Source organism: Dermacentor albipictus, chromosome 1, assembly GCF_038994185.2.
Source record: "Dermacentor albipictus isolate Rhodes 1998 colony chromosome 1, USDA_Dalb.pri_finalv2, whole genome shotgun sequence".
In the NCBI taxonomy this organism is placed as follows: domain Eukaryota; kingdom Metazoa; phylum Arthropoda; class Arachnida; order Ixodida; family Ixodidae; genus Dermacentor; species Dermacentor albipictus.
The window spans coordinates 463,485,998-463,501,075 of NC_091821.1; the positions used below are offsets into that span (position 1 = coordinate 463,485,998).

At 45.3% G+C, this 15,078-nt stretch overlaps 1 protein-coding gene across 9 annotated transcripts in view; it reads right to left on the reverse strand.

The window, feature by feature from the left end:
- Positions 1-15,078, reverse strand: part of LOC135902820 (uncharacterized) — a 225,092-nt gene that overhangs the window by 96,428 nt on the left and 113,586 nt on the right. For all 9 annotated transcript variants that reach the window (XM_070532433.1, XM_070532431.1, XM_070532434.1 and 6 more), the window contains 2 exons: positions 2,791-2,894; positions 1,482-1,585 (listed from right to left, as the gene is read on the reverse strand). In XM_070532433.1, coding sequence (XP_070388534.1) covers positions 1,482-1,585; positions 2,791-2,894 — 208 coding nt within the window. The remainder of the gene's footprint in view (positions 1-1,481; positions 1,586-2,790; positions 2,895-15,078) is intronic.

The window sequence follows — 15,078 nt, forward strand, 5'->3', positions numbered from 1 at the left end:
TATGACCATATTTAGTGCATTACACTCTTGTAATTTATTACTGAGGTCATTACTTTGAGTCATATAGATCGGATATACTGAACTGTAGCTTAGCAATACATACGTTTGTGCTAGTTGATCGGTTATCCTTAACTGTGCTTACAGCTCAAGGCTTCACGTGGACGGAAGATGAGACTAGGAATGAAAGAGCGCCGACTTCCAACTTAATTTCAAGGCGAAAGGTTTCGATCTCTATGTTTCAAGGTGGCGTTGTGAGGTACAGAAAATCAGAGCACTCGTGCCACTGCTCGCGAGTTCGTCGTCTTCTACTTCCACATCGATGCCGTTAAAGGCAGTTAATTATTGTAGAGTTATAATTAAGGCACTCTAAACCACAACCTTTGGTGGGAGTCGAACCCACGACCTTTGGCGTGTATTAGGGCGAAGTTGATTAAGGCGCCGTTAATTAAGGTAGCGTTAATTAAGGCACTCGAATACACGGCCTTTAGTGGGCCGTGTATAGTAACACCAACAGTAGTACCAGCGCATTCGAATGAGAATGTCAGTGTTTAGCGGATCACTCTTGAGCACGCAGGCTTTCGCCTTCGCACTTTTTAGCGTATGCTAAATTCACTGTAAATTTTTAGCCACCGATAAAACACACATGCCTTTTCACAATGACATGCAAGCACAGACACGCTGCTACTGAAGTCATTCCTGTCTGTGCCCTATTCTCTTCTTCAGACAACGAGAAGCCGTGCGGTGTGAGCATAGCTAAGGATAAGCTGAACTGTAACTCCACTGCGTGACGTCACGACTAATTTCCTTTGAAATCGAGAGACAGTATGCACTTACAAAAGAGACTTAACAGTGTACACTGTGGCATAATAAAGAGCATGCGCTAGGAGAACACGTATCCGTTGACCTGAGATCAATAAAGCAGCGCTATATTAAGAGAACAAATAAACCACGACGTAATACCTTTCATATAATGCCTCAAATATATTTAGTTGTGTGTTTTACTTTTTTACTCTTTATTTTTACTCTTTACTCTTTACTCTTTACTCTTTACTCTTTACTCTCTTTACTCTTTACTCTTTACTTTTACTCTTTACTCTCTACTTTTTATTTTTTACTCGACAAGCATGAAGCATTGCATTTACACTCGTGACATCGCTGCATCAATGTCTTATAGATTGCAACGAGCTTAAATGTTGTTTGCGTTTCGGAATATACTGTGAGTGGTATGGTGCTCAAATATAAATATTGTATGAGGTTAATTAACTTCGCAACCACTGCGATGCGTAAAACATAAACAATGGGTGAAGTTAAGCGCTACAGAGGATAAAGAAAAAGACGTACACGTCGAGTTTAGCTGTATATTATTTAATTAACAGCTTCGTGAAAGGTTCGCTTCCTATAGATTCCGACATCTACGCTGTCTATCCCTTACTAGAATTAACGTTCAAGAAAAACCATCATATGCAGTTAAACATACGTACCCATGACTTTGTTCAACCAAGCAACAGCAATGGGAGGATGAGGAACCCGGAGCTTCATGGAGGTGTTCACGGCAGCCGTAGCCAACGGCGTAGGTCTTGCTTTTCTACGATAACGTAAAAAGATACATTGTTCATTATCAGTTCGTGCAGTTGATAATCCGTTAGGGTTCATTGGACATAGACGCTACGGCAGCGCCTTTGCTTTCAGTGCGGCCTCGTTATTGTATGCAACTACATTATATCCAGCCAGTAACTTCTAGGTCGCACAATACCTAGAAGTTTCTAGTGATAACATCACGCAGGTTCAATGGCAGCCGGTACATTTAAAGCAACCCACTGACGAAGAAAAAGCGTAAACTTTTCCTCAACGTATTGCTATTCAATGACGTTTGAAATGCAGAAATTTTTATTGGGGACCATTACATTACATTACAAAATAAAATTTCAAGCACTCTATCATCTAAATAGTAACTTTTATTCTTACCGCGACAACCTCCTTTCAAGCTCCAGGTAAAATGAGTACTTCGAAAAACATTGCACAGAAACGTTTGGCGACGCCAGCGACATTGCCTACCGACTGAGTCGTGGCACCACTTACTCTCCGTAAACCCAGCGACACGTTTGGATAGGGCAGTATTATGACATTGACATAATCATGCTACGCTTTTGCCGTTGTTTCAATCGACGTTATGCAGAAGAGGCGGCGACAGATGCTCGCGGAACACCCAATTTGAAACTCAGCCTCGCCTTCTTCAACAACGAGGTACGAGCACTAATTCCGACCACACTATCATGTGAGCAGTTATCGTGCCGTTGTAGCCGTGGTTCTACCTTTTCGCTTTGGACCTCTTTGCTGAATGACAATGGCAGTCTGCGCCATAACGAGGCAATAAACATCTTTTTATTTTAGTTCGTGATTGGCTTGACAGAATTATCAATGTAATCATGTTATCGCACTCATGCAAGACTTCCTTGCTGTTATATAAATTTCATGAAGATTGTTGCCAATAGCGTTGCGAATAAGGCCTGACTGATGAGGATGAGCGAGTAAGGCGAATAATCTGGCACACATCCGAGTCTACGTGAGCACTGCCGAGTGCCCTAGTATGTATGCGATGGCGCATATGCAAACAGCACACAGAGTTGAGCCGTGAGATTCAGTACGTTGACAGTGAATTATATTCGTCGGTGGTGTACTGTATGTTGGTAATTCACAACTTCCGCACACCGCCTCTCATTCAAGCAACACGATCCAAAGCGAAGCGTCATGTACAACTACTGACATCGCTGGCTCTGCAGCTTCCCTTACGCGCCGTTCCACTTGATCTTTTTCTTCGGGCCAAACGTGCGCTCCACATCCAAGACCTGGTAGCCGCCTTTCAGCCATGGTTCCGGTTTGTCCTTGGGCACGTGCTGATGGAAAAGGCAAGGTGAATTTAACGGTCACGTGAAATAAAAACAATAGGTCACTCTATAGGTTACTAGATCACCCTTGTTCCTTTTTGACCTCCTTTATTATACATGAAAATATGACTGCTTATTTGAGGAAATACCACCGATGTTCTCACTCTTGAAATTTCCGCGTCACAAGGATGGCGCCAACTCCTAGCCACACTGCAGGATTTCGAACAAAGAGTAGTGGCAAAGGGCTGTAACGTTCATTGCTCTTTATTTATTCATCTCGACTGCAAGTGTCTTTTTTTTCTTGCGAAACAAGCGAAAAGCCTTGCCGACGTGTTATAATACACGAGCATATCAATGAAGGTTGATGCGTGAGTTTAATCATACCCTCTCCGCCAGTATATTGATCCTAGGCAATTTGTAATGCAGACGTGCTTGTGGATGCATGTGTTCCTTATGCTTAAACTCACAGACTACCTTAATCCTTTACGGATGATACAGATAAAACAATGAGCGTTTTTTTTTTACTTTCTACCTAAACATGTAAAACGCATGTGCAATAAGCATGTTCAATAAAAGCAGAACAAATATTTATCGGAACTTCAGCAATAGGGAGTACATACCAAGCACAATATTGGAAGAGGGCTTCACCCCAAGCCGCATATGGCTTCGCTTGGAATCTGTACGGACAGCTCTTACCATCTATGAACCATAGGTGCACATTTTATTTGGTTTACACCATGTGCGTGACGCCACTGCAGCCAGAGATGTTGCCCCGGTTGGTGTCGTCTGGCCGTGCTTTAAAAAAAATGTGAGGCGCGTGGGAAACATTCTGTTCCTAGTTCCTGTGTTCCTGCTCCAATCCAACGAGTGGCGCTTACTCCTTATTATTCAATGTTGGCTGAAGACATTTAGCAAGGAACAAACATTAGTTTCTAGTATGTTGCCTGTACGGAACAGTCTTCCATAAAGTGTCATATTAGCATTTTATTAAGAGACGCTTTGAAGTTTAGGTATAACGTCTTAATATGGCAGGCAGAAACAACCGCGACTAATATGGCAGGCAGAAACAACCGCGACAAGACTGTCCCCAGATGCGAATCAGGCTCATTATTTTTGATAAATTATGACTCACGAGTCGGCTCATATCTAACAAGATCAATTCGAAATAATGCCAAAATTGCTTTTGTGTGACGCAGGGAAAATTCCATGAAGGAGCCTATTTGGCTATCGCGCGTTTTCAAAGCGGGGCCGAAATTTTTTGCGCCAGTGTTCCTCAATGCGACCGCTTTATCTCTACACCTATCACTATTTTCTTTTTTCAAATTTTTCTGCCCTGTTGGTCGCTACACAGAAGGAACTACGGCTTTGAACGTGCGCCAAGAGACTGTGGGCTTTTAAAGTTTTAACGGCACATCATGGCGACGTTTGGTCACCTCACCTGGCACCATATGCCACTGCTTCTGCTTCCGCTCAAGGCATCTCTTCCGTAATAACTATAATAGTTCGTCTAGCTAATGCGCAACTTCGCATTCTCACAGTGTTAGCTGTGAAAGAGCGCAGCGAGCACAAACTTCCAGCGCTGTGTCGTAACCTGAAGCGAAACAAGTAGCTCCAATTGACACTTTAGTTTTCACATCAGAGCAAACTGCCTCCCTTCGACATACGAGAACGCTTTACACACGAAGTTCAAGAATTCCTCCCGCTTAAATGCATCCGGAACGCAACAGCTACCCCATAAGAAAGTTGCGGAATTCCAATCAGATTAGTTACTTCCAGCAAAGTTGAAAGAACATTGCCGTTACGTATAAGACTTAGGGTTTGAAGTGTCTTGTTGATTCTGCCAGCGCCCTTTCCTTATCTTCTTTTCTTACTTATGCTGGGATCGCTTTCATGGAAGCATAATTTTTATTATACTATTGCTCCCAGCAACACGCGTTGGATGCGCCTAAACACGTGTGCAATTATTTGCAGTTCCCGGCGTAAGGTGGTACCCCATCTCTCTGTGACTGCATGCAAAGTCAGAATATCGCCTACGAATTCCTGACCCGCAGTAGTGGCGTAGTGGCTTTGGCGTTGCGCTGCTAAGCCGTACGATGCGGGGTCAAAGCCCGGCTGTAGCGGAGCGCATTTCGATTGGGGGCGAAATGCCAAAACGCCCGTGTACCGCGCATTGGGTTCCCGTTAACGAACCCCAAGTAAAATTTCATAATTATTATTATTTTTTGCCTACGCAGCCAATTTCCTACGAGATTTATCTACTAACAAAGAAAACACCAGCTTGTGTGCATACCGTCAGTTCGTTCAAACAGACAACGGCGTTCGGCGAGCACACGCAAAAACCACGGCCCAGTGGCAACCGCCAGCCAATGCCGCGAATGGACGATGCACAATCGGTGTCAAAAATTTTGCGGTCATGGGATCAGAATGAAAGCGATGAATAGTTCTACAGTGTCGAAATGGCAGCCTTGCCTTTGCATTTGAAGCCTGTACCAGTGCGTGCAAGATGTTGGAAAGAAATGTTTTTAATGCTGGTTTTAGTTTCGTTCCACTGAAAAACGTTTTGTTCCAGTTCTGCTCCGGGCCGGCAAAAAAAAAAAAGTTATGCTTGGGGGCCCATAACGATTTTCGCTCGCATACCAACATTTTCGAAGCAAAGCAACGATAGAAACATAGTACTTACTTTTCTCTATAGGTAAATAGCAGAATCTCAAATTATGCTCAGTGCTTTGAGTGAAGGCACTGAGCGTGATCTCAGAATCAGCACTCCATAGCCATGGAATAGCCAATACTCCATGGAATAGCACTCCAGCCTCCTGGGAATAGCCAATAGTCTTTTTACGTCCCATGGACGCCGTAGTGGAGGTCTACGGGGAATTTCGCCCAACTGGGGATCTTTAACGTGCGCTATGATGCACACGGGCGTCTTCGCAGTTTGCCTCCATTCAAACTGCAATCTCCGGAGCCGGGGATTGGCCCGCAATTTCGAGCAGAGTACCCTAGCGCCTTAGGTACTCGGCTACCCCGAAGGGTGATAGAGTAAGGTTACACCGGCATATGAATGTGATGAGTCCAGGTAGGTGTGCAGCGATTCTCCACTACTGCCGGTTGAAAGTGTATGTGGACCCAGGTTGAAGAGTTAGTAGCTGAATAGCTGAAGGTCGTCACGAAAGCGACTGTTTGACACCATTAGGACTGCTCCTGGACTTTGCTTTTTTGCTAACATGCACTAATGGGTCGTCTACGATTGTACGGAGTAAAGGGGCTCTTGTCATGACGAAATCGCGTCCGTAGCCTATCGGCGGAAGAAGTTGTGTCCAAGGTATCTGACATTGCATATGCGCCTCTCATCAGTTGACCGATTTGACGCGAACGTGTTTTACTGGGCATATTTCACGGATTATATGTAGATCTTTCATAAAATCAATGTAACCTCACTTTAACTGCGTAGCCGAAAATAGGTATGTGCCACAATTCAATGAACGTCTATAATATGGAACAGTGTAACGGAAAAAGTTACAGTTTTCATCTGCTTCTTTTCAGCAAACTGGCTCGGCCAAACTTGCATCACTGAACAGATGAGCGGAGCCTAGGGCCAGATTTAGTGAACGTCATTGACGTGCATTTCGGTCACTGCATAGGTGCCACAGGCATTTGCTTCTCTTCAACCAACCTAGCTAATTTCAACTTGCATAACTGGGTATACGAAACTAGGTGTGTGCCAAGCTGCAATGAACATCAATAACGAGATTTGGGGGCAATGGACATGGGCCAAGAGGTATGTGCACCCTTTCAGCTGTACTCGTCTAAATTCGAGACCGCTAATCCGATAAAACGAACTTAAATTAACGATGAAACTTCGGTACGAAAAGGTTGTACCTGCAGAAAACGAAACGATAAGCTCTCAAACGCGCAAGCCCTGGGTTTTATTACGATGCCAATCCTCTAGCGCGCAGTGAAGCAGATTTGGATTAGGGCAGCGCTCGACCGCCTATCGCTCGCACAATCGCTGCCCGAGATACGCGCTTAGGTGGACCTCCGAGATACGCGATAATTGTGACTTTGCCGGAGGTTGGTTGTTTCGGATTCCAGACTTTCCCCTTGAACTGAAAACTGATCCAGAATATTTCGGTTCTACTCCGAAACAAAATAATAAATAACGTTTCGGTTACGTTTTCGTTCCGGTCATAAAGATCGTTTCCTTTTTTCGTTTCTTTCGCTATTGCTTTCGTTCCACTCCGACACGCCGAGTACGTGTTAAAAAGATAATGTTTTGTGGTTATACTGGCGATACGCTCAAGGAATTCTTAAGGCCAAGATATAGTCCGGCGTTCTCGGCGCGCCAGGCCGCGGCAGGCGAAGTCGGATACGCTGCGATAGCGACGCCAGGGGTGCAAGAAATGTGCTTCCTCTAGAGTTCGGCGTGAGCGCGTAGCTAAGGTCCCTCTATAATTTTAAAGGTAGCGCCATCTGCCGCGCGCGCCACCTAGGAAGTTCCTGTAGCAGACGGCGCCCACGCTAAACCGCAGCGCTCCGGCATTCATGAGGTGAAAAAATATCTGCATACGCGCGGAAATAAAACCTGCTGGTGCCTGACTGTGGAGAAAAACGAAAGAAGGACCCGAACTGCTAAATTTAGTCCTTTAAATTCAAATGAGCGCTGAATGAAAAACGCTCAATAGAGCGCAACGAGCGGTCAATCGCCTCGATGCCCCATGTTTACATTTCGTTCGTTTGCGCTCTTATAATATTACATTTTCACAGCATAAATTATCTGCATATAATTAAGAAGAGCGTGAAGTGCTGATTTACTTTCATTTCATAAAATATTCAAAGTACTTGACGGGGAACAACACGGAGTCGGAGCCGAAGACAACGCGAGACGTGTTTCGTATGTGCTTCGTGTCTATCCGCGCGAGCCTTGGTGATTGCTTGCGCTTAATTCCGTTTGCTATGCGACTTCTTTTGCTTCTAAGTGTGCTGCGTACACATAGCGGTTACTTTGAACGAAGAATGCGTGTAAAAAAGAAGGCTGACAGTCGCTTGGACCGAAACTTTCGACATAACGTCGCTGAAACGTGCGATCCTCACGGCGACTGAACAACATCCTGTGTGTGAGTGGAAACGAGTGCGCCAGCAGTCTTCGTGCCGCTGAGTGTGTCTGTCGTGTAGCGATTACTCGGCGACTGTTGTGCTTTGTGGTTCAGTGTTGCGAGACAGTGCAACAGTCGTGACATTCTAAAGCGGCGGCATGGATCGTGTCAGCGAGTCTCATCGATCGTGTTCGTGCTGCCAGCGCGATCTAATCTCGCGGCACGCCAACATCGAGCGTAGTGTGTGCGCGTGTGTGAATGCGGTTGACTGTTCTTGTGAACCGTGCGACGTCGCCAAGTAAAGTTCAATCATGACGGGGATTTTTGTGTTATACCTTTTCGGCTTGCCTTTACACTTCCGTGCACCGTTAAAGCCCCTTGAGAATTAGAGGGACCTTACATGATACGCACGCGAATTGGCCTAGCTATCACTGCATTTTGTTTTGCTGGCAATCAGTGTATCGCTTCTGACGTATCTCTTATGTTAATTTGCAGTTGCGCGTTTTTCATCAGTAAAATGGCATCGCCGATTACTGAAACGTCTTTGAGTGTAAGGGAAACTTGAAGGAACCAGCTCATAGATGTATGTAATGTACTTTTTTATGTTGTAGTATACTTTATTTTTTGATGGCCAGTAGCAGTGGCTATGCAGTATTGGTCTTTAAAAGCAGAGGAATGCAGGCACTTAGGAATATATTTATTCACATATGCAATGCCCAAAATATGATTAGGATATGCTTCCAAGTGAACAAAAAAATACGAAATGATGCTGACACAGAACAGTAAGGCTGATTAAAATAAGTATTACAATGCAAAAACAAAGAACAATCAGATGGTTACAGCATTAAATAATAGGCCATATATTTTACACATCAGACTTTCTAATTCCAAATATAGTGAAGAAACGGGGGGGGGGAGGTGGATTACCTAATGCTATTTGCAGCAACATGCATTCCAATGCTTCGGCTGCCACATTTCTGTGAGCTTTGCATTTTTGTCAGAAGGAGATGGTTTTTCTTCTTCACGAGAATTGAGATTCTAGTTCTTAAAAATGTGGCAAGGAGTGTGTCTGAAATGCAGTGGCATGTAGGAAAGCAGTTACCTAAGTGCAGTGCACTTTGAATGGTGCTTTGAAGCTTAGATGCCGACACCCTGTTTGTAATCAGGCCATCCTCATTCAAGCGCACGTAACTTTCTGCAGTCTCTAATAACTGCAAGACAGCTGGTGATGGAAATGTTAGTGCCGGCTTCTCTTTGTTGTAGCACTTCAGCATAGTGAGCTTGTTGCGCTCAGCTGAGCTTGTGATTGCTTCAGTGCAGGCTTGGCAGGAATTTGCCTTCTTCACTTGCGCGACAACATAACCAGCAAGATACTCCAAGGATTCATGTTCTAAAACTTCAATATCAAGGAGGTCAGATGGGCGAACAACATACATTTTGCTTTCATCCGATTTGTTGTCGGCCATACCAGTTAAGAGAAAGCAGTCCTCTTCGGTGTAGCTGCCATCCTTACTTGGCCGCAGAAACTGTGCCATCGTTGCAGCACGAAGTGAACACTTGAATTCAAGTACACGGGGCACAGGGTTCTTGCACCTTAGTGTCGAGAAAAGATTCTCTAGGGCATCTTGGCCAAGCCTGCTCAGGAGCAGGAACTTGAAGTTGTACTTTTCAAGAAACAGCGCCTGCAGTAACAGCACAGATGTTGTCGCTAGTATGACACCAGTCTGCAGTGGCTTCCAGACGGCTCTTTTTCCATCACCAATGGAAATTTGACCAAAAAGTGCTATTGTTTCTTCAAGGAAATGAAGGGCCTTTCCGTACTCAACATCATCAAAATGGCTCAAAGCAAGTTTTGTTGTTCTGGAAGTCATGAGTCGGAACCATCGAAACATCATCTCCAGAAACCATGCAGTTGTTAAGGCTGATTTATCTAATGTTCCATTATGTACAAGCAAGCGTAATGCAGCAGCAGTGTCACTGTTGATAAGGCTGAAGGCAGGCCCCACCTTCATTTTGTCATAATGACTGGGGTCAATTGAAGAAGGCTTCAGATGGGGCGCTAGCTTTAACTCTGCATTGTTGTCGATCTCAACCAGCTTCTTGATGGGCTCGATGGATACTTCATTTCCTGGCAGGTTGTGTTTTTGCACCACTTCTTCGGAGAGATATATCTTCTGGCCCCTGGTTAAGTGACTCCTCAAGTTCTTAAGGAGATGAGGAACGTCAGCCATGAAAAAAAAGCTACCTGGATGCATCACATGGGTGGGGACAACAGGTTTTAGGTTTGCTGTGCTTGCCTACAACTATACCAAACAATTTCCAGATGGCTTGGTTCCCCCCTCCCATGTCTGTCACTACGACATCTACTTTCAGAGAAATTGCCTCACATGCTTTTATGATGATAATGATTATATCCTTAACTGTTTTGGCATGGAATGAGTTCCCAGTTAAATGGTAAGCAACTGTCTGCTTCCAGCGGGTTGTTATGCCACCGAGCATAAATACCAGTCCATGGGTGGCCAAACAGTCAAGTGGCAGTGTTGCGTCTGCAAGCGGTATAGTTGGGGCTCCAAGCACTGTACCTGAAGATGAGCTGTATACTAATCCTGGTGAAAGCTGCATCTCATCGAGCATTAAAGTGGCATGCCGCTCTTCAGGTGACATGAGGCTGACCTGTGCAGAGGAAAGGTTTAGTTAGGTGATGCAAACAGTGCTGCTGTGTTAACAAGACAGGCCATTGGGTTCGGGCATCTGCCTATGTACTTACCTTTAGTGCGAGGGACTCCATCATCTCTGGCAGCAAACCTGGTGCAAACTTGTACCCTTCCAAGTGGCGATGTAGGGTTCGTTCTGATGGCAAAGGTTGTACAAGCTCCTTGACTGCGTCATAGCCACGTGCTCCACAGGAAAGTCTTACTTTCAGCGCCTTTATAATGGTCTTCTTCGTCCATCTAGTTCCCTTCATTGTTGTCATCTTCAGGCATTTAACTTGGTCTTCGTTCAAGAACCTTTTCAGGCCTGATACAAGGTGCTTATTTGCAGTTCGCGCCTGCAGCCGCTGCTTCTGAGCAAGTCGAAGCTTCCGTTGTGTTGCCTGAAGTTTAGCTTCAAGCTGTGTTATCCTCTCCTGTAGAGCTGCTTGTATCGATTTGCCTGTAAGAGTGCACCGAGATTTGGTCCAAAGCAGTTGTAAATGTTAAAAAGGCAAAAACAGGGGCTAGTTTGTGTTTTATAGTGGACATGTGACACTAACTGATACAGAGAACACTTGTACAGAATAGTCTGCTTGCTGTTCCGTGCATGTGTTTTCTGTATCAGTTAGCACCATGTCTCCGCTAGTTGTAAATAGCATTTTTAAAAATGCATTGTTGACAGCAAATGGACTACTGAAAGAAGACAGGTTGAACACAGGAACATCTCGAACAAACACAGGGAGATGTAACATTCATGAATGTTTCTTCTCGCTTGCTTTCTTCATGCAGTTCATTTGTTTTCATTTTGCACCAATTGTCTGCAAATCAATGCTGTTAAGATGTATTGCTATTTGCAAAAAAGGGCACTCAACCCATATATGGCATGGACACTTGCCGTAGAAAGGTTGTGTGAGCTTGTACAGGTGCATACAAAAGAAGCACTGGCTGCTGACACACTACAAAAATGAAACAAACAGGTTTAACTCACCAGCTTCTGTATTTTCTGGCTGGAATGTGACAGCCATCTGCGAACTTGATTGCACGTTGGGAAAATCTGTGTGGAAAACATGGCAACATGACAACCCGCATTGCAGAGAAGCATTATTATCGCACATAGAGACCATACACATAGGCTGCTACACGCTTTGGCCCATACAAAATCTCTGCCTGTGAGCTTGAATAAGCTATATATTCTATATAAGCTATTCATGAAACATGCGGAAGCAAGTTGGAACCATACATGGGGACAAAAAAATATTTACAAGTACAATACATCAAACTTACTTATCTCTGTGCTGCCTGTGCCACATGTCTCGTCTGCATCTGTGCTGCCTGTGCCACATGTCTCGTCTGCATGTGAACACACAAAGAGCATGAAGACACTAAGTACAAGCAGGTCGAGAGGAAGAAGTTCAAAGACGAGAGAAACTTACCATTGTCAGTGTCCACTGGCTCAAGTACGACATCCACCGTTATGTTTTTCTTGACTATGGGGCCATCTGTGCAGGATACATGAACATCATGACAAGTGATAACTGAAGCATGGTCTTCATTGCCATAATCTAATTTGGCTAGCAGGCTGTGAATCCCATTCAAAAACATTTTCTTTCTTTATTCATTTATTCAAGACATTCCTTATAGAAATGCCTTGGGGGACGCGACAAAAGGCACTGAACGTGCCTGACTGGGCCTCGCCACCCTTGGCAGCAGCAGTCACACAAGAACAATAATAACAAAAGTATTGACTACAATAGGCTCAATTTGGAACACGGTAGAACTTAAACATCAATAAGTGTTCCTTATCAATAACATAAATCAATAACATAAATACACATACACATCAATAACATAAATACACATATAATTAGATACATTGTACAGGTATGTCGCAACTATCGTCCTAGCACAGAAAATATATAGGACTTTAACAATGAAAAGCCAAGACACAGAGTAAGAGGAAACCAACTGGGATCAGTCCGGCACGATTTTTAGTCTGTGTTAAGGAAAAAATTTTTGAGCATTTTTCTTCTAATGAACATACCGGTAGTGTCTTCTGTATTTCTTTTAAAGGGTGGCTTTCGTGGCTTTGCGGCAGCTCGATGCAAAAAGATGCTTGGCGTTGCAAACGGCCTTAGCTTTTTTTCACCGGTATTCTTGAGAATAATTGGCTCGAACTGGTCTTCCGTGAAGTGGTCCTGCAGCAGAGTTAAAAATTACATTTTAGGCATATTGTAAAGCGCAGTTAACAACGCGCGCACAAACACAGGAAAGGCTAAAAGCAGAATTCGCTGATGAAATTTATTAATTTTTATCGCACGTAACGCAATGCGGATATTTGTCAGCGAGTTAATGCGCTTCTGCCCTGCAATTGTATGCTAAGTCAACAGGTTCATAATGCACTGAAATCAATAATCTATACAAACTTCGGCCGTCAATACTCATGCGCGCGAGTGAAATATCACAGCTCAACACGCGCACGTGTATACTTTCTATCGCACCTTTGTATCGTTCTAGGTTGCTTTCCTCGCATAGTCATGCACTTACCAACGGTTCAAAGACTTTGCGTCCAATTCTATGCTACCACATTTATCTTCTTGTTTGGTTGTGTTTGCCGCGCGGGATGCAAAATAACTTCTTGCCGCCCTTTGTCTGATCTCGGCACCCGCCCGTACAGGAACACGGTATCCAGGCCCTTCGCATGCAAGGTCATACTGAGCTATTCAGCGGGCTCATGACGAACTAAAATGAATAATCTCCACAAACTCCGGCGATCAACATTCTTGCGCGCGAGTGGAATACTATCACAGCTCAACACACGCACGTGTATACTTTCTATCGCACCTTCGTATCGTTCTAGGTTGCTTTCCTCGCATAGTCATGCACTTACCGACGGTTCAAAGAGTTTGCGTCCAATTCTGTGCAACCACATTTATCTTCTTGTTTGGTTCCGTTTGCCGCGAGGGATGCAAAATAACTTCTTGCCGCCCTTTGTCTGATCTCGGCACCCGCCCGTACAGGAACACGGTATTCAAGCCCTTCGCATGCAAGGTCATACTGAGCTATTCAGCGGGCTCTTGACGAACTAAAATGAATAATCTTCACAAACTCCGGCGATCAACATTCATGCGCGCGAGTGGCATACTATCAGAGCTCAACACACGCACGTGTATACTTTCTATAGCACCTTCGCATCGTTCTAGGTTACTTACCTCGCATAGTCGTGCAGTTACCAACGGTTCGAAGTCCTTCCGTCCAATTCTGTGTAGCCACACTTTTCTTCTTGTTTGGTTCTGTTTGCCGCGCGGGATGCAAAATAATTTCTTGCCGTCCTCCGTCCGGTTTCGGCACCCAAACGCGCAGCAACAAGGCATTTCGGCCCTCCCGCAACGAAACTACCGCAGCAATGTGCACAGCGCAACAGGCGAAGCACGCCCTCTGTACGCGGCGCGCAGGAACTTTCATGGCGGCAAAGGGGCGGAGCAAGGTCACATGTCACGGATCAGCCTATCGCTGGCGTTGTCGGCTGGATCAAAGCCTGTCTGTACTTTGGAATCATTGAGGGGTTTTACGCGTAGCTCGAGGCTGGCGCCATCTGTGCGTCCGGGAGCGCAACTTCACCGCCGCGGCGAACAGCTGTTTACATGGCGCATGCGCGTCTTGCATATACTCTCGCCGTTCGGGTAGCGCGCGCGCTTCTCGTTCCGCGCGCTGTTTGTGCGCCTAAAACGAAAACTTTTGCGGGATGGCGTTAACTTGTCCCGACAGCCAAAAAAAAACAACATAAGGTTTTCCGTGCGAAAACCACTTTCTTACTGACCTGGGCTTCTTTAACATGTACCTAAATCTAAGCACACGGGTGTTTTTCGCATTTCGCCCCCATCGAAATGCGGCCGCCGTGCCTGACAGCCAGAACATCGCACTCATATTGCTAGTACTTCGGCTACGTCAAAAACGGAAGCGGACCATGCATGTACATGCGAAAGCTATTCGACAAGCGCCCTCAACTCGGCGACTACCACCAGCTAGTACAGGAGCTGCGAAATGCAGCTTACCTGTGGCAAGACCACACTGCTTTCGTATAGCTTCCCACGCGTTGTTCTTGCGCTCTGTGTCGCGGTGGTCCATGCGTTTCACATCGTATACACATGGAAGGTTGCAAATCGCTTCAAGCAGGCGTCCTCACTCGCGCTGTCATCCCACACGAATGTTCAAAAAGCCACAGCCGCACTGTCAGTACGCGCACCGCAGGCCGCAATTCTGCCTTCTGCTCGCTGCCGCTGCAGCGCGCAGTGCATTCTGGTCTAGCGGCAGCCGCGTGAAATAGAACACGCTCTATGTCCGCGCCGGCGGCGTTATGCTCGCCAAGCGCGCCTAAGCACGCCGGCTACGCCGGGACGCCGGACTGTAGAG